The sequence below is a fragment of the Xenopus tropicalis genome, chromosome 9 (assembly GCF_000004195.4).
Source record: "Xenopus tropicalis strain Nigerian chromosome 9, UCB_Xtro_10.0, whole genome shotgun sequence".
NCBI classification, from domain to species: Eukaryota; Metazoa; Chordata; class Amphibia; order Anura; family Pipidae; genus Xenopus; species Xenopus tropicalis.
The window spans coordinates 84,175,814-84,198,765 of NC_030685.2; the positions used below are offsets into that span (position 1 = coordinate 84,175,814).

The window sequence follows — 22,952 nt, forward strand, 5'->3', positions numbered from 1 at the left end:
TATATCTTAGTTGGGATCAAGTACAGGTACTGTTTTATTATTACAGAGAAAAGGGAATCATTTAACCATTAAATAAACCCAATAGGGCTGTTCTACCCCCAATAAGGGGTAATTATATCTTAGTTGGGATCAAGCACCAAGTTCACCAGTAATTCTACAAGTAACATTCGGTTACATAAACCTATACACCCCTAACCCCACAGACGGCAGCCTGACACATTGAAAAAAAGAAAACTATTCCTCAATGTTGGCCCCACAGAAGAAATCCTGTCAGGCTGCCCCCGTCTCCCTGACTGGACCCTACTTCCGCCAGGCTGACACTGAGCCGCGGGAGGCCAACTTGCCCTTCCTGACGTCACTTCCGGCCTTCAGGCGCGAACTTTGTTTTGGTGACAGCGCCGCTTCCGGGACCCAGTGACCCACAGCGAGGAAAGTGCGAGTTGGCTCCGGGCCGGTATGTGGGTGTCAGACCTTCTCTGTGCGGGTACCTTGGGCCTTGTGGGGAATGGTTATAGGCCTGGGGGAGCTGGAAATGGTTAGAAAGATAGAGACTAAACTGGGAGCCTGACCCTGAGGGAACACAACAGAGAAAGAGACAGCTGGAATGGGAAGAGAGAGCTACACCATGAGAGGGAATTGAGTAAAATAAAGGACTAGCTGACATTAAACTAAACTTAAACTCTTAGACTTGAAATTGTATCTGCCATCTCGTTGCTAGGGCTTAACAACCCTAGCAACCATGAAGCAGTTCCAATGTCAGGATTGAATAAGCGCAGAAGAGGTCCTTAACAGAAAGAAAAGCATTACAAACTCAGATTAATGATAAAAAAAGAAAGTCAAAATGTCAGTGAGATTTTTTCGGTTGCCCTTGGCAACCAGATAGCACTTTCACTTGCAGGCTGGAAAGAGAGACGGAATAGATACGCTAATAAAAACCAAGATAATGAGGGCCAATTAAAGTTGCTTATTATAGGTGCATCTATATAACATGCTACAATTGATTTGGAAGGTGATGTTCCCTTGTAAAGAGAATGCAATGGGAAGAGGGCCCGGGACTGGGGGAGTCTGGGATTGAGACATACTCGGTAAATAGAGAAAAACAACAGGCATGGAGGGAATGAGACAGCTACAGAGAGAGAGAGAGAGAGAGAGACGAAGATGAAGCATGTAGGGAAAGGTAGATGTTTGGAACAGAGAGACAACAGAAATGTAGATAACAAGGGCTTTAGGGTGAACACACATAGAGCTACTTAGTAGCAGCTACTTTTTCATGGCTACTAAACTCCATATTATCAGTAAATGATCAGCATTGTCTGTTTTAGTAGCCACGATAAGTAGCTGCTACTAGTAGCTCTGTGTGTCTTCACCCTTAGGGGCCTTACACACAGACGTTTCCTTATGACCCCCAGGGAGGTGGATTGTTGCAGCATTCCACTGCATTGGAATATGGGAGTTAGTGGAACCTTTTATATATGTTGGAAGCTTGGGAGGCATGTGTCTTTATATTTTTTAAATGACTTGAAGTGTAGGTTTGTTTCCCGGTTGCACCTTCTATCCATTTGGGTCATATTTAAGTACAGGGCAGAAACCACGACATATTCATTTCTATAGGCTGTTTCCCGGCCTGCGTTTATTCACAGATCGAGAAAAAGCCTCTCTCCCAGACAACACTTACTCCATTTTTATTTGTCTTTGCTTTTTATTTCCCTTAATTCAATTACTGTTTTTTCAAGTATACAACGTAGAAGTAAAAAATACAAATGAACTTCCAGAATGTCTTTAGGAGGCTGAATTGGCAGCGTACAAATGCCTGTGTACCTTTAGTCAAGTTGGTTTTGTTGCCAGACCATGCCCTGAACCATGACTGATTTATATTTATCCGGATTGATGTTTATAATAAGCTTTGCCTGTATTCTTGGTGTCTGTTTTTCAAACTAAGGTTAATGAAGTCAACTTTTAAATAAGTTGTAGTTTTCCCTTTAGATGGAAGATAATACTTCTAAGATGAATGTTTATTTCTCAAAGGGCTCTTAAGCCTTTTAAAAAATGTATAAAAGGCTGCTGTCCCTGCCATGCATGCAGCACATTAAGTATGCAAAAAGCTCCTCCAATCATAATCTTCTCTGCTTAAGATCCCCATACACGTGAAGATCCGCTCGCTTGGTAAGGTCACCAAGCGAGCGGATCTTTTCCCGATATCCCTACCTACGGGTGGGCGATATCAGGGAAAATGTAGGCTAATTCGATCGTTTTGCTCTGGGGCCAAATGATCGAATTATAATGGCGCCATTGGGGCAATCGGCGCCGACTAAATCTTTTAACCTGCCCGATCGATATATGGCCAATTTCAGGCCAGATATTGGTCAGACATGCCCCTCGTTCCTGCCTCTACACAGGCCAATAAGCTGCCGAATAGGTCCAAGGGACCCGTGTATGGCCACCTTTACTTTGCTTCTGATCCTATTCTATTGTCATATGAGCCTTAGAGAAGAAACAGTTTCGCTACTGCACATTAAATAAACCACTGTAAACCCATGTACTGCATTGGGTCACACAGGAGTAACATTCTGAGGCCTCTTATACAGTACACTCAGGTGTGCCTACCTGTGTTCCGCTGCAGGAGAGTCTAGGAAACATGCAGCCCAATGTATTCTATTTGTTTATACTCACTGTGGTACAAGTGGAATGCAAATTAATTGTAAAAAGTAATTAAAAGAACAGTTTGTTCTTCTTTATGCGGTTTCTTGTGGTTGAATGTCAAAAAGGATCCACTGCAAGGAACCACATAAAAAAAAGCTTGTGTGTAAGAGCCCTTACTCACTTATTGGATCTGCTGCTGGGGGTGAGTGGGGGGGGAATATCACTCCAACTTGCAGCGCAGCAGTAAAGTGTGCCTGAGTCTGAGCTTTCAGAAGGAGCCAGCGCTACACATTAGAACTGCTTTCAGCTAACCTATTGTTTCTCCTACTCCCATGTAACTTGAGGAGTCCCAAGCCGGACTTGGATTTCTTACTATTGAGTGCTATTCTATTCTGATACCTACTGGGAGCTGCTCCCTTCCCATTGTTCTGCTGATCGGCTGCTGGGGGTGAGGGGGGGAGGGATATCACTCCAACTTGCAGCGCAGCAGTAAAGTGTGCCTGAGTCTGAGCTTTCAGAAGGAGCCAGCGCTACACATTAGAACTGCTTTCAGCTAACCTATTGTTTCTCCTACTCCCATGTAACTGGAGGAGTCCCAAGCCGGACTTGGATTTCTTACTATTGAGTGCTATTCTGATACCTACTGGGAGCTGCTATCTTGCTCCCTTCCCATTGTTCTGCTGATCGGCTGCTGGGGGTGAGGGGGGGGGGATATCACTCCAACTTGCAGCGCAGCAGTAAAGTGTGCCTGAGTCTGAGCTTTCAGAAGGAGCCAGCGCTACACATTAGAACTGCTTTCAGCTAACCTATTGTTTCTCCTACTCCCATGTAACTGGAGGAGTCCCAAGCCGGACTTGGATTTCTTACTATTGAGTGCTATTCTGATACCTACTGGGAGCTGCTATCTTGCTCCCTTCCCATTGTTCTGCTCTCTGCTGCTGGGAGACATTAATGTTAAGACAATAATGTCCTATGTATATTGATAATGGGTGAGTGCAGAGCATTTCTTCTTGTTGTCTATATGTATTTTCTGGTCACAACCTTATTGTGCCAAATGTTTAAAATGTAGTGTTTGAGCACAACTTTCCTTTATTTGCCCTTTCTGCATAAGCCAAACGGAATGAGCTGAAGTCAAGGATTCATTATTCCCTTAAATAGGCACGAAACGAAATAGGTTTAAGCATTTTTTTAAACACGCTGGCATGTTTTTAGTCTTTGGAGAAAAAGCTACTTGTGACATTAGACTTAATCCGTAATTAACTTATTGATTATTGTGTCCCCATGTTCTGGGCTGCTGTCAGTTACCTGAGCTTAGGGACCGGCTCACAAAATACAGTACAAACAAAATGTAAGGTTCTGCATACAAGATCGATTTTATAAATTAATTCAGATTTACATTATATGGCAGCATAGAAACCAGTGCATTCTGCATCAGAATTGATTAATAATTAATTGATTAATAATTAGCCCTGTAGCATCAGCGTCGTTACAAACAAACCCTGATTTTCTGCTTGATGATTTCCAATGACCCTTAAGCTTAGCATCTCAACAGCAGCCCAGAGCGCACTGAGCATGTGCAGTGCCACTGACACTCAAAATGTAAGTTATCAAGATTCTTCATAAGAAGACGATTTCCTGTATGCAGCTTTGAAGGTCTAGATCAGGGCCTGCAGGCCGGATGTGGCCCTCCAAAGGACTTTTATGACCCCCAGTTTGCTCTAGGACTCCATTGACAGCATCCTCCTTAGAGGGCTGCTGAACCTGTTGGCTGGTCAGCCAATCATTTCTTGTCAAATATATTTTACGTGTCTACCTTTTTTACACTTCTATATATCTCTGTACAGGTATGGGACGTATTATTTAGAATGCTTGGGAACTGGGGTTTCCCGGATAAGGGGCCCGATTCACTAAAGTCCGAAATAAGGAGTGCTATTTATAGCATGCGTTAAAAATCTTATCACTTCTTATTTTTCGCTCGATTCACTAAAAGGACACTTGTCATAATTAAGAAGCGATGTTCTTGGCGTTATTTATCTTACGATGACATATTTTAATGAAAAAAACTATGCGATAAGCGTTATAGGGGCCGATTCACTAAAGGTCAATAACACTTATCGCATCGTTTTTTTCATTAAAAAGCATGCGATAATTAAGTACCGATTCATCAAAGTCATTTTGCATGTGTTAATCCGCATATCGCATGCACAAAAAAAAACGCATTGCGTTAATTAGCGAATAGAAATAGTACTAATGCATGATTCACAAACACATATGAAGCGTTAAACGTGCAAAATATTGTGTTAATCTGTGTGAATATTAACCCTACTTGGGGCAGGCGGTACTTAAAGAAAATTGCGGTTCGTGAGCTATTGGCAACACAACATGGAGTTTGCAGTCGTATTTTTTCAAGTATATGTTGGCCCTAGAGTGATGCATCCTCCAGTTTTCAGGGAAATGGTGGTTTTCAGAAAGTAATGGTTACGTGCGTAATATATTGCGCTCTGCGTAAAATATCGCGCGCTGAGTAATATCTTGTGCGCTGCGTAATATATTGCTTGAAAATATGTCATCGAGCGAAAAATAAGAAGTGATAAGATTTTTAACGCATGCTATAAATAGCACTCCTTATTTCGGACTTTAGTGAATCGGGCCCAAGGTTTCTTTCTGTAATTTAGATCTCCATACCTTAAGTCTACAAAAAAAATATTTAAACATGAATTAAACCAAATAGAATTGTATTGCCTACAATAAGGATTAATATTATCTCAGATGGGATTAAGTACAGGTACTGTTTTATTATTACAGAGAAAAGGGAATCATTTAACCATTAAATAAACCCAATAGGGCTGTTCTGCCCCCAATAAGGGGTAATTATATCTTAGTTGGGATCAAGTACAGGTACTGTTTTATTATTACAGAGAAAAGGGAATCATTTAACCATTAAATAAACCCAATGGGACTGTTCTGCCCCCAATAAGGGGTAATTATATCTTAGTTGGGATCAAGTACAGGTACTGTTTTATTATTACAGAGAAAAGGGAATCATTTAACCATTAAATAAACCCAATAGGGCTGTTCTGCCCCAATAAGGGGTAATTATATCTTAGTTGGGATCAAGTACAGGTACTGTTTTATTATTACAGAGAAAAGGGAATCATTTAACCATTAAATAAACCCAATAGGGCTGTTCTGCCCCCAATAAGGGGTAATTATATCTTAGTTGGGATCAAGTACAGGTACTGTTTTATTATTACAGAGAAAAGGGAATCATTTAACTATTAAATAAACCCAATGGGACTGTTCTGCCCCCAATAAGGGGTAATTATATCTTAGTTGGGATCAAGTACAGGTACTGTTTTATTATTACAGAGAAAAGGGAATCATTTAACCATTAAATAAACCCAATGGGACTGTTCTGCCCCCAATAAGGGGTAATTATATCTTAGTTGACATCAAGTACAGGTACTGTTTTATTATTACAGAGAAAAGGGAATCATTTAACCATGAAATAAACCCAATAGGGCTGTTCTGCCCCAATAAGGGGTAATTATATCTTAGTTGGGATCAAGTACAGGTACTGTTTTATTATTACAGAGAAAAGGGAATCATTTAACCATGAAATAAACCCAATAGGGCTGTTCTGCCCCCAATAAGGGGTAATTATATCTTAGTTGGGATCAAGTACAGGTACTGTTTTATTATTACAGAGAAAAGGGAATCATTTAACCATTAAATAAACCCAATAGGGCTGTTCTGACCCCAATAAGGGGTAATTATATCTTAGTTGGGATCAAGTACAGGTACTGTTTTATTATTACAGAGAAAAGGGAATAATTTATTTAGAATTATTTGCCTATAATGGAGTCTATGGAACATGGCTTCCTGTAATTCGGAACTTTCTGGGGTTTTGAAATAACAGATCCCATACCTGTACCAGAGTGGTCAGATTCTAGCTAGTGAGAAGATTCAAAACAACTGAGATAGCCTAATATATAAAGCATATATATACTTGTATGGGACTCGTTATCCAGAATGCTCGGGACCTGGGGTTTCCCGGATTAGGGTTCTTTCTGTAATTTGGATCTTCATACCTTCATAAGTCTACAAAAAATCATTTAAACATTTATTAAACCAAATAGGATTGTTTTGCCTTCGATAAGGATTAATTATCTCTTAGCTAAGATCAAGTACAGGTACTGTTTTATTATTACAGAGAAAAGGGAATCATTTAACCATTAAATAAACCCAATAGGGCTGTTCTGCCCCCAATAAGGGGTAATTATCTCTTAGCTAAGATCAAGTACAAGCTACAGTTTTATTATTACAGAGAAAAAGGAAATCAATTAAAAATTAGAATTATTTGTTTATAATAGAATCTATGGGAGATGGCCTTCCCGTAAATCTGAGCTTTTTGGATATCGGGTTTCCGGATAACAGATTCCTCACCTATATATATATATATATATATATATATATATATATATATATATATATATATATATATAGGTGTGTGTATACATCATCCATTTTATAGCCCTGGGTTTTAGCCGAGTCATGCCATGATTTTAAGGTTAAAGTAATCTCTAACATAAATGCCATTTTATCGTTTTGCTATCTATTGGCATCATGTACATGAAATCTTTGCAATCAAGTCCAATTGTAAGGCTTAATGAAGTATTTTTAGAACTGTATAAAGCAGGACAGGTCCCCACGAAATCCCTTTGGGGGTTCCGAGCTATTAAACGTGTCTCTCTAACTATGATAATGAGCAAGAGTTGATTATAATGTCCATTATAAAATTCATCTTCCAATTCCTCGTTGAATTCCGCTTGGGGAATGGAATATGGAAAGATAGATTCATCTTTCAAAAAACACCATCCCCGGAGACCAATTTATTTTTCTCTAGCGGAAATGTATTCACTTGTAATGTTGTGGATAAAAAAGAGTGGATGGAGAGAAGTCTTTCGCTGGCAGAGCTATTTTTTGAATTCATTTAGAAGAGAAACAAAAGGTGGTGCAGATTGCTAATGCCAATTGGCCCCAGTTTTATCTGAACGCTGCCCTTTGAACGCGCTCATCTCTGCAGGTTAACATCATTTGTCCATAATAGGAACAAGTGCTCGAAACTCTATATTTGCACAGAACCAATGTGAAAGGTAAACTATTATCTTGTATTGCCCTGTTTTTTAACCTCATCATATTGTTACCTTTTTTAGAAGACTTATGACAGTGTGTTGATTTGTATTTTAGCAAATTTATTTGAAAATGCTTTGACTAACAGCACTTAAAACTGCTATAGTCTCACTAAATCAGTCCTTGCAGTTTTACTTAGACTTAAGGTGGCCATACATGGTAAGATCTTCTCCCGATATCCCCAACTACGTGTGGGGAATATCGGGCTAATTTGGCCCTGGGGGCAAACGACCGTCCAGGTATAGGTGCCATCGGTCGGGGACTACATCAATGAGCCGATGCGGTCCTCGATGTGATGAAAAATGAAACCTGCCCAATCAAGATCTGTCGGATTTCAGGCCAGATGTCAGTCGGGGAGGCCCGTCGTTAGTAGTAGATAGGCTGTATGGCCACCTTTACTTAAGCTTGCCATACACACACTAATATTATTGTACGAAACCTCGATATTCCAAAAGCTTTGGATATTGGTCGTCTCGTCAATCATGTGGCACATGTGTTTAGGGCTGAATTGTCAGGTGGAGATAGAATCCCTATTGTTTCTACCACCATATCTGACAATTCAGCCCTGAACATCAATGGAGGGAACAAACGATCTTTGCAAGAGAGATCGTAATTGGTACTTGTATGGCCACCTTTAAGGTCCTCATACACGTTGAGATTTGCTCGCTTGGCGAGATCACCAAGCGAGCAAATCTTCACCTGATATCCCCACCTATGGGTGGGCGATATCAGGGAACGTGTAGGCTATAATTCGACCGTTTGGCCAAACGATCGAATTATATTGGTGGTATTCGATCCGAGCATATGCGGTCCCTGACTGAATTTTCTAACCTGGCGGATCGATATCTGGCCAATTTCAGGCCCGATATCGGTCGGGAAGGCCCCTCGTTTCTTCCCCTACACAGGCCGATAAGCTGCTGAATCGGTCCAAGGGAGCTACTAGTAGCAGCTACTTTTAGGCACCCATTCATTAAACCATGATTTTATGGTGGTTAAAATCACAATTGGCAAAAATTCGGAGTAACCACTATAATTTCTGATGTTCAAAAATGTCACGAAAGTTCTTTTATCAGTCGTATGAAAATATTGTGGTTGTGTTCCAAAAGTCAGAAAATTTTCGGATCCAAGCTTTTGTAATGCTGGCTTTGAAACCTTCAATTTATGATTTTGAAAGCCTTCCATAGGACTCAATGGCCCTCTACAGATCCAACCTGGCCAAAAGATAGTCATGATACCAAAGCGTGAATGAATTCTGAAATGGTCAAAGTCTTTGTGAAAGTTAACGAAAACCACGAAAAAGTTGTGGAATTTAAACGAAATTATCGTGGACATATATGAAAAGTTCTATAAATTAGAAAAAACGTGATTTTTTTTTTTCTCAAAAAAAATATTGTGGTTTAATGAATGGGCCCCTTAATCTTTAGACTTTTTGTCTTACTTAGTGCCTTTTATTATATATGGAGATTAGACTTTTTTTTTTTTAAGTGAAACTGAATGCATTTGGCTTAACTGCTCACTGAAGCTGACCATAGATGCCCAGATTTGGTTGGGCAATTTGGACAATTTTAACCATACTTACTGTCCAACCTTCTTGGCATTTATCAGAGGGCTATTGAGATAATAATCCCATTATCCTGGTGCATCGCTGATCATCTGTCTTGATTTTCATTTTCAAAATTTTCATTAGTTTAGTCCTTATTACTTCCTGTTCTGGTTGCTAGAGGGGTTGGCCAAAACAATTAAAAATTGGCCACATATGAGCACTAGTGTATGGCCTTGCGTACAGAGTTGGTAGTACAGGTATCGGACCCCTTATCCGGAAACCCGTTATCCAGAAAGCTCCGAATTACGGAATGCCCGTCTCCCATAGACTCCATTTTAATCAAATAATTCAGAATTTTAAAACTGATTTCCTTTTTCTATGTAGAAATAAAACAGAACCTTGTAATTGATTCCAACTAAGATATAATTAATCCTTATTGGATGCAAAACAATCCTATTTGGTTTAATTAATGTTTTATTGATTTTTTAGTAGACTTAAGGTATTGAGATCCAAATTACGGAAAGACCCCTTATCCGGAATACCCTTGGTCCAGAGCATTCTGGATAATGGGTCCTATACCTGTACAAGGTATGGAGATCCAAATTACTGAAAGACGACTTATGCGGAAAAACCTAGCATTCTGGGTAACAGTACTCTAACAGTACTCTATACCTCTATAAGCTATTATAGCTATAGCTGTCCATGTATTGTACCCAATATTGTATTTATATCGGTAGCCTTATTGCATAGCATCTAGCCCTGTCTTGATGTATCTGCCAATACAACCAATTCAGTGCCAGATTCACCTTATGTATAGTACGATGTAGAGAGTAATATTCTGAGAAATTTGCAATCGGTTTTCATTTGTTATTATCTTTAGTTTTTTAGTTACTTCATTTTCAGTTCAGCAGCTCTCCCATTTGGAGTTTCAACAATTATTTAGTTGCTAGGGTCCAAGTAACCTTAGCATCCAGGGAGTGGTTTGGATGAGAGACTGGTATATAAATAGGAGAGGAACTGTATAGAAAAGAAAGTTACAAAAAGTAACAGTAACAATAAAACTGGAGCCTCACAGAGCAATAGGTTTTTGGCTGCCGGGGTCAGTGACCTCATGTGAAAGCTGCAAAGAGTTAGAAGGAGGCAAATAATTAAAAACTATAACAAATAAATAATAAAGGCCAATTGAAAAGTTGCTTATAGGTCATTCTATAACATACTAAAAGTTAGAAGTTCCATGTCTCTAATGGTGTGAAAAATCCCTAATTGGCCAGCCTTTCCCCATAACTGAGATTTCGTTGTCGTTGCTTCTTAGTTATACATAATAACTAATAAACACATTTGTTTGATGTGATCTCTTCTTCATAAAGCTTTGCTGCCTATATTGCCGGTCTGCAGGGCACAAATCTTGAATGGAAACTCTTAACAAAACCTTCAAAGAACTCCCCCGCCACAGATGTCAGACTTACAGGCCTTTACTTGCCAAGTTCTTTTATTTTTAAAAAGGAATTTAAGCTAATTGGGAAGCCACCATGTACATTTGTTAATAATCATTAACAATTTTTTTTGGCATTGGGAAATAGCCGTCTTACTCTAAGGAACAGTAGATATAAAGTCATATTACTGAAATACCAGTAAATCTTGTAAAGAGAGAATTGGTATTTTTGTTTTTATTATTTTGGGGGGGATGCAGGTTTATATTCTGGTGCCGTTATGTAGGTGGCCAACTGACTAGACTATCAAACTTATTGATGACAGCAAAGCACCCAATAAAAATGATACAGAGAGGTAAAAAAAAAAAATAACAATAGCGATGAACGAGAAAGTATGAAAAGACAAACTGACAAACAATTTTCATTCACTACAGAAAAGGATTAAAACACAAAGACACAACGTTACCTAAGCAACTGCCCCATATACATTTATTCTTTCGTAAAATGTAATAGTTATTGGAATTAGTATTGATCGGACTGTTCTTCGCACTAACAGTTCTGACCCTGAAACAATGTAGCAGAAGCCAACTGTAACCAATCCAGAGAACAGACTTAGGGGTATATTTATCATCCTGTGTAAAAAGTGGAGTAAAATATTACCATTGACATTGCTCATAACGGCCAATCAGATGCTTTGCTTTGGTTTTCTAACTGTTGAAATCTAATTGCTGATTGGGTGCCCTGGGCAACATTACCGTTAATGCTTCACTCCACTTTTTACATCATGATAAATAAACCCCTTAAGGTGGCCATACACGGGGTGATTCTAGCTGCCGATATAGGGGTCCCTTAGACTGTTTCGGCAGCTTATCGGCCCGTGTAGGGGCCCTACCGACGGGCCTGCCCAACCGACATAAAATCAGCCAGATCTCGATCGGCCAGGTTTAAAAATTAGTTGGATCCTCAAATATTATGCAGTCCCCGAACCGATGGACGTCTATACCCATTGTCCTAATTCAATCGTTTGGCCCTGGGGCCAAACGATCGAATTAGCCCAATATCGCCCACCTGTAGGGTGGGGATATCGGGAGAAAATCCACTCGCTTGGTGACCCGAATACTAATTTGCATATGTAAATTAGGATATGGAAGGGTTTTCTACTTCCGTGTTTATGTGACAAAAAGTCGCATGATTTTAAAGATTCGGTTCAGCCAGGACTGTGGATTTGTTTGTATCCGGATCCTGCTGAAAAAGGGGCGAATCCTGGATTCAGTGAAACCCTATCTTTACTAGAGACATATCCTATAAAAATGATGAATGTACCGGTGCATTATACTCCTCTAGATACAGAAGGATTGGGCTTAAAAAAGTTGTGTTTCAGACTGGTTTATTGAGAAATTCCACCAAAACCCCAGTAGTCCCGTCCACCTGTTCCACTTCCTGCTGGCTGTATTGTCTAGGCTGACCTGATAGGGAACTGAAACCTGTCTTTGCTTTGGTGAGTGCACGGCTGTGATTGGCTCTCCCCCTCCTACTGTGCTTCTGGCAGGGACCGTTAGGACACACCCACCCCTCATTGGAAACCCAGACAAGGACCTGAGAGGATCTATAGGGAGCTCCAATACAGGGGCCATTGTTACAGATAGGGTTAATTTTTAGCACAAAGTGAAACCAGCACCGTATATTATTCTTAGGATAGGAATGCACTGAATCTTAGATTCGGTTCAGGATTCAGGCCGAATCCAGCCTTTTTTTGAAGGATTCGGTTTCGGCCGAATCCACGGTCCAGGCCAGACCAAATCCTAATTAGCATAAATTAGTATACGCTAATTAGCATTCGGAAGGGTTAAATTGTAGGAGGGGGAGTTTTTTTTCCCCGCACGATATGTACGCAACAATTTTTAACCCTTACCAATCTCAATTAGCATATGCTAATTCGCATTCGGTTTGGGATTCGGCAGAATCCACCAGGGTGGGTTCGGGGGTTCGATGCAACCCAAAAATGTGGGTTTGGTGCATCCCTAATAATTACCCACAGGATTAGGGATTTGCCATTTATCCAGTATGTCTCCTTTAACCCTTCATTGCATATGCAATTTAGGATCTCGATTCGCTTCGGTAATTGACTGAATCTTACTAAAAGGATTCGGGGTTCGTTAAATTAATCCCAAGCTGCAGGCATACCTTCAGTTCTCTCAATAGTGCCCTTAAGTCTCCCCATATTTCTCCCGTTCAGATGACCAGAAGCTGAACAGGAAGAAAAAAAACGCTGATCTGTGTAAAGAAAATTCCCATAATTTCGCACCCCAAGACCCGTGTACATGCTCAGTTTGTAAAACTATGGGGCCGATTCATTAAAACACGAGTTCAAATCCCGAATGGGATAAAATCAGATTGGATACGAAAATTTCTTAGGATCGCAAATATCACGAATATGCTTACGAAAAAAATCGTATTAGTCACAATAATATTGTATTGGCGATCCGAAAGTCACAAAATTTTCATATCCGAACAATCGTAAAATGCAGGAAAACCTTTCCGACTTTGATCCTTCTGTGCCCGGTTTTGGAAGCCTCCCATAGGGCTCAATGGCACTCTGCAGCTCCAACCCGGCCCAAGGAAAGTCTCCCATAGGGCTCAATGGCACTCTGCAGCTCCAACCCGGCCCAAGGAAAGTCTCCCATAGGGCTCAATGGCACTCTGCAGCTCCAACCCGGCCCAAGGAAAGTCTCCCATAGGGCTCAATGGCACTCTGCAGCTCCAACCCGGCCCAAGGAAAGTCTCCCATAGGGCTCAATGGCACTCTGCAGCTCCAACCCGGCCCAAGGAAAGCCTCCCATAGGGCTCAATGGCACTCTGCAGCTCCAACCCGGCCCAAGGAAAGTCACCCATAGGGCTCAATGGCACTCTGCAGCTCCAACCTGGCCCAAGGAAAGTCTCCCATAGGGCTCAATGGCACTCTGCAGCTCCAACCTGGCCCAAGGAAAGTCTCCCATAGGGCTCAATGGCACTCTGCAGCTCCAACCCGGCCCAAGGAAAGCCTCCCATAGGGCTCAATGGCACTCTGCAGCTCCAACCCGGCCCAAGGAAAGCCTCCCATAGGGCTCAATGGCACTCTGCAGCTCCAACCCGGCCCAAGGAAAGTCTCCCATAGGGCTCAACGGCACTCTGCAGCTCCAACCCGGCCCAAGGAAAGTCTCCCATAGGGCTCAACGGCACTCTGCAGCTCCAACCCGGCCCAAGGAAAGTCTCCCATAGGGCTCAACGGCACTCTGCAGCTCCAACCCGGCCCAAGGAAAGTCTCCCATAGGGCTCAATGGCACTCTGCAGCTCCAACCCGGCCCAAGGAAAGTCTCCCATAGGGCTCAATGGCACTCTGCAGCTCCAACCCGGCCCAAGGAAAGTCTCCCATAGGGCTCAATGGCACTCTGCAGCTCCAACCTGGCCCAAGGAAAGTCTCCCATAGGGCTCAATGGCACTCTGCAGCTCCAACCCGGCCCAAGGAAAGTCTCCCATAGGGCTCAATGGCACTCTGCAGCTCCAACCCGGCCCAAGGAAAGTCTCCCATAGGGCTCAATGGCACTCTGCAGCTCCAACCTGGCCCAAGGAAAGTCTCCCATAGGGCTCAATGGCACTCTGCAGCTCCAACCCGGCCCAAGGAAAGTCTCCCATAGGGCTCAATGGCACTCTGCAGCTCCAACCCGGCCCAAGGAAAGCCTCCCATAGGGCTCAATGGCACTCTGCAGCTCCAACCCGGTCCAAGGAAAGTCTCCCATAGGGCTCAATGGCACTCTGCAGCTCCAACCCGGCCCAAGGAAAGTCTCCCATAGGGCTCAATGGCACTCTGCAGCTCCAACCCGGCCCAAGGAAAGTCACCATACCGAAGCTTGAATGAATCCGAAACGTTTGTATTCGTTGTGACAATATGATTTTGTCGCTTAATTTTTAACACACAGTACGAAAACGTTGCGCAAAGTAAAATACGAACGGTCTGATCGAACGAATGCTCGGAGTGTTCGTGGATTAATAAATCTCCCCCTATGAGTCAGCTTCCTGCTGATTGGCTCAGATCCACGTTCCTAAGGGGGGAGGGGAATGAGTTCTTAGCATTCTTGAGGGAGGGGTGAGCAGGAGAGGGGAGAGAGAGCTGTGTGTCTCTGGCAGATGAAAACAGAGACAACAAATCTTTTGACAGAGGACTTATAGACCTTTCTGATATAGCTTACTGAGTTTTTTACCTTTCCTTCTCCTTTACGGCACAATTAATTGCTAGAATTTTGCAATGAGTAAGTTGTTGCAGCTTTACGTTAATCCGATAGAGCCCACCGATACCTAAACACCGGCATGATAAAGAGAAACCAGATTATTCAGGCAATCGACAAAGTTCACGTGAATTTTTCTTGTCACGCTGACAGTTCCTACTTAAAGGGAGGAATCGGCGCTCTTCCATTACTCAGAAGTTCACTTTCTTTTTAGCTGAGAGCCAAATTACTGATATTTATTCATAAATCAGGGGGTGCAGGTAAGGAACACTTAAACAGGGGCATTAACATCTGCTATAAGAGCGATACATTTACATGCCAGGAACTTTCTGATCATCACTTAGACGCTGTGAGTGATGGCGGAGCAGAAATTGTTTACTTGTGCTGCCGACACCGCTGGAAAAAATCACACACATAATAGCCCTGTCTGTCAGGTTTTGTGTCTGCGCCCGCTAATATATGTACGCTGGGAATGTGTCCGATATAATGGGGCCTCCTACTGCGGCTTCATGGCAGAGCGGAGGGCTGCATCTTGTATGAGAGAACGCTAAGAACACAATGACAGCCTGTTAAAGGGGAAGTTTCCTCGTAGTATAGTTAGGGGTCGTCTTTGTGATTTCGCAAATATCTGTTCTGCGGCTCACAGACTTGGAAATAAAGCTGCTATCTTGTTGCTAGGGCAGAATTATCCCCAGGCCCCAATTTGAAAATCTTTAGAAGAAGAAATGCACTTAAAAATAAAAAATGTAGTACAGGTATCGGACCCCTTATCCGGAAAACCCATTATCCAGAAAGCTCCGAATTACGGAAAGCCCGTCTCCCATAGACTCCATTATAATCAAATAATTCAGAATTGTAAAACTGATTTCCTTTTTCTATGTAGAAATAAAACGGTACCTTGGAATTGATCCCAACTAAGATATAAATAATCCTTATTGGATGCAAAACAATCCTATTGCGTTTAATTAATGTTTTATTGATTTTTTAGTAGACTTAAGTTGTTGAGATCCAAATTACAGAAAGACCCCTTATCCGGAATACCCTTGGTCCCGAGCATTCTGGATAATGGGTCCTATACCTGTACCTGTAATCCAGAATGCTCGGGACCCGGGGCTTTCCAGATAAGGGATCTTTCCATAATTTGGATTATGCCTTAAGTTTACTAAAAATCATTTAAACATGAAATAAACCCAGTAGGACTGTTCTGCCCCCAATAAAGGGTAATTATATCTTAGCTGGGATCAAGTACAGGTTCTGTTTTATTATTACAGAGAAAAGGGAATCATTTAACCATTAAATAAACCCAATAGGGCTGTTCTGCCCCCAATAAGGGGTAATTATATCTTAGTTGGGATCAAGTACAGGTACTGTTTTATTATTACAGAGAAAAGGGAATCATTTAACCATTAAATAAACCCAATAGGGCTGTTCTGCCCCCAATAAGGGGTAATTATATCTTAGTTGGGATCTAGTACAGGTACTGTTTTATTATTACAGAGAAAAGGGAATCATTTAACCATTAAATAAACCCAATAGGGCTGTTCTGCCCCAATAAGGGGTAATTATATCTTAGTTGGGATCAAGTACAGGTACTGTTTTATTATTACAGAGAAAAGGGAATCATTTAACCATTAAATAAACCCAATAGGGCTGTTCTGCCCCCAATAAGGGGTAATTATATCTTAGTTGGGATCAAGTACAGGTACTGTTTTATTATTACAGAGAAAAGGGAATCATTTAACCATTAAATAAACCCAATAGGGCTGTTCTGCCCCCAATAAGGGGTAATTAAATCTTAGTTGGGATCAAGTAAAGGTACTGTTTTATTATTACAGAGAAAAGGGAATCATTTAACCATGAAATAATCCCAATAGGGCTGTTCTGCCCCAATAAGGGGTAATTATATCTTAGTTGGGATCAAGTACAGGTACTGTTTTATTATTAAAGAGAAAAGGGAATCATTTAAGCATTAAATAAACCCAATAGGGTTTAATTCCTGTTTAAATATTTTTTTTTTCCAAATTACGGAATGTCCCCTTATCCAGAAAACCCCAGGTCTCGAGCATTCTGAATACCGGGTTCCATACCTGTATATGATAGGTTTTATTCTTTAGGCCACAGTCACATGGTGTACCATCTGCTTCTTTCCACCTGCATTTTGTAGGCAGAAGTACAAAAGCGGATCAGCTCTCAGTCACAGCTCTGTGTAGCGGCACTGACAGGCATTGCGTTGGCCTGAGTGTGGCTACATGGAGTGGAGATTGGCCTGAACATACATGCCATGCCAAGTCCATGCAGATATATGACTGCTGAATAGATTAATGCCAATATATTTTACTAAACATTCATTAAAACATACTCAAAGGGCCACTTATATCTCTATTTTCCCATAGCATATGTCAAGGTGCCTGCATTTTCAGCTTCGTGTTATTTTCCTTTGTTCTCTGATCTACCGGCTTCTTTATACATTTAGGTTTGTTATTATGGAATAGCTCCTAAAGTTTGATACTAGTCTGTAGAGAGATGCATAGGCGTACAGCACTGCGTACATAAGTAGCGCTTTATAAATAAAGATATATATACATACATACCCCTGATACTACTTCCAGTTTGTTTATCAAGGAATAATTTGTATAAGTGTATTTGTGAAACCAATAAATGTGCCAGTCATGGTCGGGCGAGTGGGAGGAATCGGCAGGCTCGTCTTGATCTCACTTTTATTAGTAACAAAGTTTATGCACCCAACCTGTTATTTTATCGTTTGCATTCCATATACAGTTTGCAGCAGTCAATGGTAAATGACTGATGTTTCATTTTTAGCCTGTGTTTTCTGTACAAAGTGGCTCCTTCATCTTTCAAAGCGCACACAGTTTATTTTTTTTCTTCTCAACTCTAGAGGGAAAAATGCCAAGCGTGGGAGAGAGATGTAAAAATGTGTCTTCGGCGTTAGATGTGGATAGCCAGTTATCGTACCTACCCGACAAGTTAAGAGAGAGGCTGCTTCCCTTTCAGAGAGAAGGCGTCTGCTTTGCTTTGAAGAGACATGGAAGGTAATAAAACATCTGTGTATCCATTTGTCTCATGATTTACTCTGATGGTTTGACAGATAGTGGAGTCAGAGGTAGCTGTATTTCTTTTTATTTTTTTTAACTTTTTATTATTACCCACTTGTTTCTCAAAGGGTATGCAAACTCTACATCAGAGTTGTAACTGGCAACACCTACATTCTCATTCTAGCGGAAAGCCATTAACTCTGTCTCCTTATAATTTGTTAACTGCACAGTCAACTTTCTTCCCATAGCATACATATCACAACAGCAGCATGATTATGGAGGCTTATGGAGTAAAAAAGGTGCTAGCTAGAAGTGATGTGCAGGCCGGCCTAAACCCATCCAACCCACGACAATGCAACATCACGGGCGGATGCGTGTCAAGCCCTTCTTCCTCTCTCCCCGGCCACGACCTAACTGAACCCCACTATTTATAGGCCCTGCCCCGCCCCCTCAGTGCTCTCATAGGCAGGGCGGGTTCAGGTCTATAAGTAGACACAAAGGGGTGGGTTAGGGTCAGGTGTGGGTTGACAAATAATCGACCCCCACATCACTACTAACTAGGCTTTTTGTTATGCTTTTATCTGTATATAATACACAAGAGCCATGAATATCCTTATAAACAGTGCTTAGTTATGTCATCAGTTATAATAAGTGCTTAGTGACTGGAACGCGTGTATTATAATAAATAAAGTATCAGAAGTCACCATGAAGTTCTAATATTGCTTCGACCTTGGGCATTTGTAACCTGCCCACTGTCCTTCCCATCAGCGGCGTCACTCCTCTGGCTTAATTTTGATGTCTGACACTGGCCTGCCCTCCAATCTCTTACCTCCCGGTATACTGACATAGTTTAAATTCTAAATGGCAAGTGGAAGACGTCACTGTAGCTTTATTTAAAGGAGAAGAAAAGATAAAAACTAAAAAAAAGTAAGCTTTATCAAAAAGATCTATGTAAATACAGCCTTAATCTCCCCGAGTTGCCACGACCCACCATCCCACCGGCGAACATGTAAGTCGCCGGCGGGATGGCACACGCGGCGGCGCGATTTCCCGAAATTTTTTGGGAAATTGCGCCGCCGCGTGTTCCATCCCGCCGGCGATTTACATGTTCGCCGGTGGGATGGCGGGTCGTGGCAACTCGGGGAGATTAGTCGCCCGCGAACAGGGAGTTTTGTCGCGGGCGACTAATCTCCCCGTGTGCCCAGAGCCCTAAGCGCTCACAGCGCACTGAGTCCTCTATCAAAAGAAACACAATTTCTTGTCTCCTTTTGTGTAAACATGTTCTTCTGTGTCAGACTTCCACCCTCTCATAAAAATCCTTCAGAGCAGGGGCAGGAGTCTGCGCAGCTCTCTCCTCTCTCCCTACTCCCCCCTCCCATAAGAATTCACTCCCCCTCCCAACAGAATGTGTTATCTGAGCTACCAACCGCTAGAGCTTCAGCACGGAAGCTACTGAGACCAAGCTAAAATGGCAGCTGCTATCTTAAACAAATGGAGGAAACTTCTAGGGCTGTTTACTAAGGTATGGCAAAGATTTCCAGGTCCTAGGTGGCACTGATGTGACTCCCCTCAGAGCCTTGTTACAGACTCATTCTGTAGCTCCACTCCCCTGTGTCTTGTGTCTAGCTGTGGCATTATTTACATTTGCCATCAGCCTATCAAGATTTTGGCCCACCTTCCAAGCACAACATCAATGGAATGTGATGTACAGAAACTCTGATTGAAGTCCATACTAGGGATCTGTGGGGAAGCAGTGGAGCAGTGGAGCTTATTTAGCACAATCAGGCACATGAGTATCTCCATAAAATCCAGTATCATCAATCAATTCCTAGTCTTGGCTTACGAGGACATACCTATCAAGGGATTTAAGCACTACCTTAAGGTGCCACATTGGGGGGTGCTAGGCTGCCTCTGCTGCTTCTAATTCCAACCCTGCACTTAGTTTCAGTTTAAGGAGTTGTAGTGGAAGGTAGGGAGAGTTGGCAAGTGGAGGAGTGGGGTTGAGGGAGAGGCTGAAAAGAGAGTGGCCAAGTGGAGAGGGTGGTCTGTCCCGGGGGCTTGACTTGGTCACCCTTCTACGTTGGCCCAGTAGAGTATTTACCTTTAACTACAGTTCTCTGTACCAGTCCTTTAGCCAGTGTTCCGTCTTGCTGCACTGCACAAAATACAAGTAGATCCCATCTACTGCACCCCCACTGTCTGACCTCCTACTTATTTACTTCATCCCATAAAGCAATTAAATCTGTTTGACATGATCTGTCCTTCATAAAGCCGTTCTGATTCCTACTTAAGCTGGCCATACACGCACCGATAATATCGTACAAAACCTCATTTCGTACAATATTCGGTGCGTGTATGGCAAGTCGGCGAGTCGACCAATATCGCAGGAAGCTGCTGATATTGGTCGACTCGCTGATTGGGCCAGTTAAAAGATTTTGATCGGGCGCCATAGAAGGCGCCTGACCAAAATCTGCCTTCAGCGCTGAATCAGCAGAAGGAGGTAGAAATCCTACCTCCTGCAGCCCTGAACAGTTTGTGGCTGATTGTACATTCTTTCGTGGGACCGATGGTCGCACGAAAGATCGCAAATCGCCACGTGTGTGGCCACCTTTATAATGCCATTCTCCAGAACCTAATCTTGAATGTGATCCCTTGACAAACCTTCCAATAACTTACCCGCTATAGATATCAGACTTTAAAGGCCTATAATTGCCAGGTTGAGATTGTAATCCTTTTGGAATAGATTTCCTCCCATCCATTGGTACCTGATGAAAGTCTTTAAATATCAGGAAAAAAATGAATGACTTGGTACAGAGCACATTGGCCATTCCCTGAAACTTTAGTTCTTAAGAAAGAACCAGGAACGTGACAGCAGCAATGATTCAAAATGTCTAAAAGTGAGTCTGCCCCACTTTGTAGATAGGGTTTAGAGCCCTGGTATGTCAAGGTAAGCTTTGATATGTTTTTTAAAGGGCAAACATGCTTAGAATAAGTAATTATGCATAAAAAATGCAGGGGGTTATTTTCCGTGTGTTTATGTACTAATTTTATCCAGTGTTCATGAAAATTAATTTAAATATTAATTAGGATGATACCGAGTTCGGACTGGGGGGGTTCAGGGCCCACCATGGCTACTGCCTCGGGGGGCCCTGCACCCACCTTATGGGCCCCTGCCTAAATGATTCCCTTTTCTCTGTAATAATAAAACAGTACCTGTACTTGATCCCAACTAAGATATAATTACCCCTTATTGGGGCAGAACAGTCCTATTGGGTTTATTTCATGGTTAAATGATTCCCTTTTCTCTGTAATAATAAAACAGTGCCTGTACTTGATACCAACTAAGATATAATTACCCCTTATTGGGTCAGAACAGCCCTATTAGGTTTATTTAATGGTTAAATGATTCCCTTTTCTCTGTAATAATAAAACAGTGCCTGTACTTGATCCCAACTAAGATATAATTACCCCTTATTGGGGCAGAACAGCCCTATTGGGTTTTTTTAATGGTTAAATGATTCCCTTTTCTCTGTAATAATAAAACAGTGCCTGTACTTGATCCCAACTAAGATATAATTACCCCTTATTGGGGCAGAACAGCCCTATTGGGTTTATTTAATGGTTAAATGATTCCCTTTTCTCTGTAATAATAAAACAGTACCTGTACTTGATCCCAACTAAGATATAATTACCCCTTATTGGGGCAGAACAGCCCTATTGGGTTTATTTCATGGTTAAATGATTCCCTTTTCTCTGTAATAATAAAACAGTACCTGTACTTGATCCCAACTAAGATATAATTACCCCTTATTGGGGCAGAACAGCCCTATTGGGTTTATTTCATGGTTAAATGATTCCCTTTTCTCTGTAATAATAAAACAGTACATGGAATGAAGCAGAGACAGTCACGTGAGTCCTTACCCCCCATATAAAAGAAAGAAAGATGTAAAGTGCATTATGACCAGTCATGCCAGCCCCTAAATCCACAAAAATATTTATATTTTCAGCATATTCCACAATTCATCATCATTCACATCAATCCCTTCCCCAGAGGAGCCTCACACATCCCTTCTAGTTGTGCAGGAAGGCTTTTGTACAATCCCAAATGTTATGAAACAAACTGTAACGGTTGCTTTTGTTTCCCCTCGCTTATTTACCGGCCCACTGATTCATTCCGTAAATAAAATGCTCGTTTGATATATTTCGTTTTATTGTTTGGAATCTCTATAATGATCATGATAAATCCGTCTGGCGTTATTGTCGCTTGGCTATCATTGTTCCACTCGGCGAGCGCTTTTAAACGCGGAAATGCGTGAATCCCGCGGTCTTTTGTTGAATCCCAGGTTTTACGATTGCCCCTTTTCCATTTGCTTTAAAATGTTAATTTTCTTTCAGAGCATTAATCTTACTGACTTTTGATCATTAATTACGGATAGGCTTCCTTGGTAAATTTCCTATTGTAATTAATATGCAGTGAAAAATAAACAATTTTAGAGCTTTTTTTTTTGTTTGGCTTAAGGTATTCTGTTGATTAGCTTTATCTCTAGCAAAGGAATAATTTCAATAACATTAGAAATAGGCACAGAATAAGTATTAAAACAAATTGCTTTTACTCTCTTATGTTAACTTTTTTTAAAGGAGAAGGAAAGTCATTTTGCCATTTTACTGCCAATAGATTCGCCACTTTAGTGCCACCTAGAACGCTATATTTATTCAGCAGAAAGCTTTTCTATACCTGAATGAGGAGCCCTAAAAGCTCCCTCTGATAGCAGCTGCCATTTTAGCTCAGTCTATGTAGCTTCCTTCTGCAGTTATAGCCCAGATCAGATCA

The 22,952-nt window shown here is 41.6% G+C and overlaps 1 protein-coding gene across 2 annotated transcripts in view; it reads left to right on the plus strand.

Annotated features, from left to right (window-relative positions):
* The first annotated feature begins 304 nt into the window (after positions 1-304).
* Positions 305-22,952, plus strand: part of zranb3 (zinc finger RAN-binding domain containing 3) — a 158,324-nt gene continuing 135,676 nt past the window's right edge. Inside the window, exons 1-2 of one of the 2 annotated variants that reach the window (XM_031892934.1) lie at positions 305-454; positions 17,965-18,118. In XM_031892934.1, coding sequence (XP_031748794.1) covers positions 17,973-18,118 — 146 coding nt within the window. In that variant the 5' untranslated portion in view covers positions 305-454; positions 17,965-17,972. Of the gene's footprint in view, positions 455-17,964; positions 18,119-22,952 lie in introns of those variants that run through there. The other variant, XM_031892935.1, reaches the window with a different exon arrangement.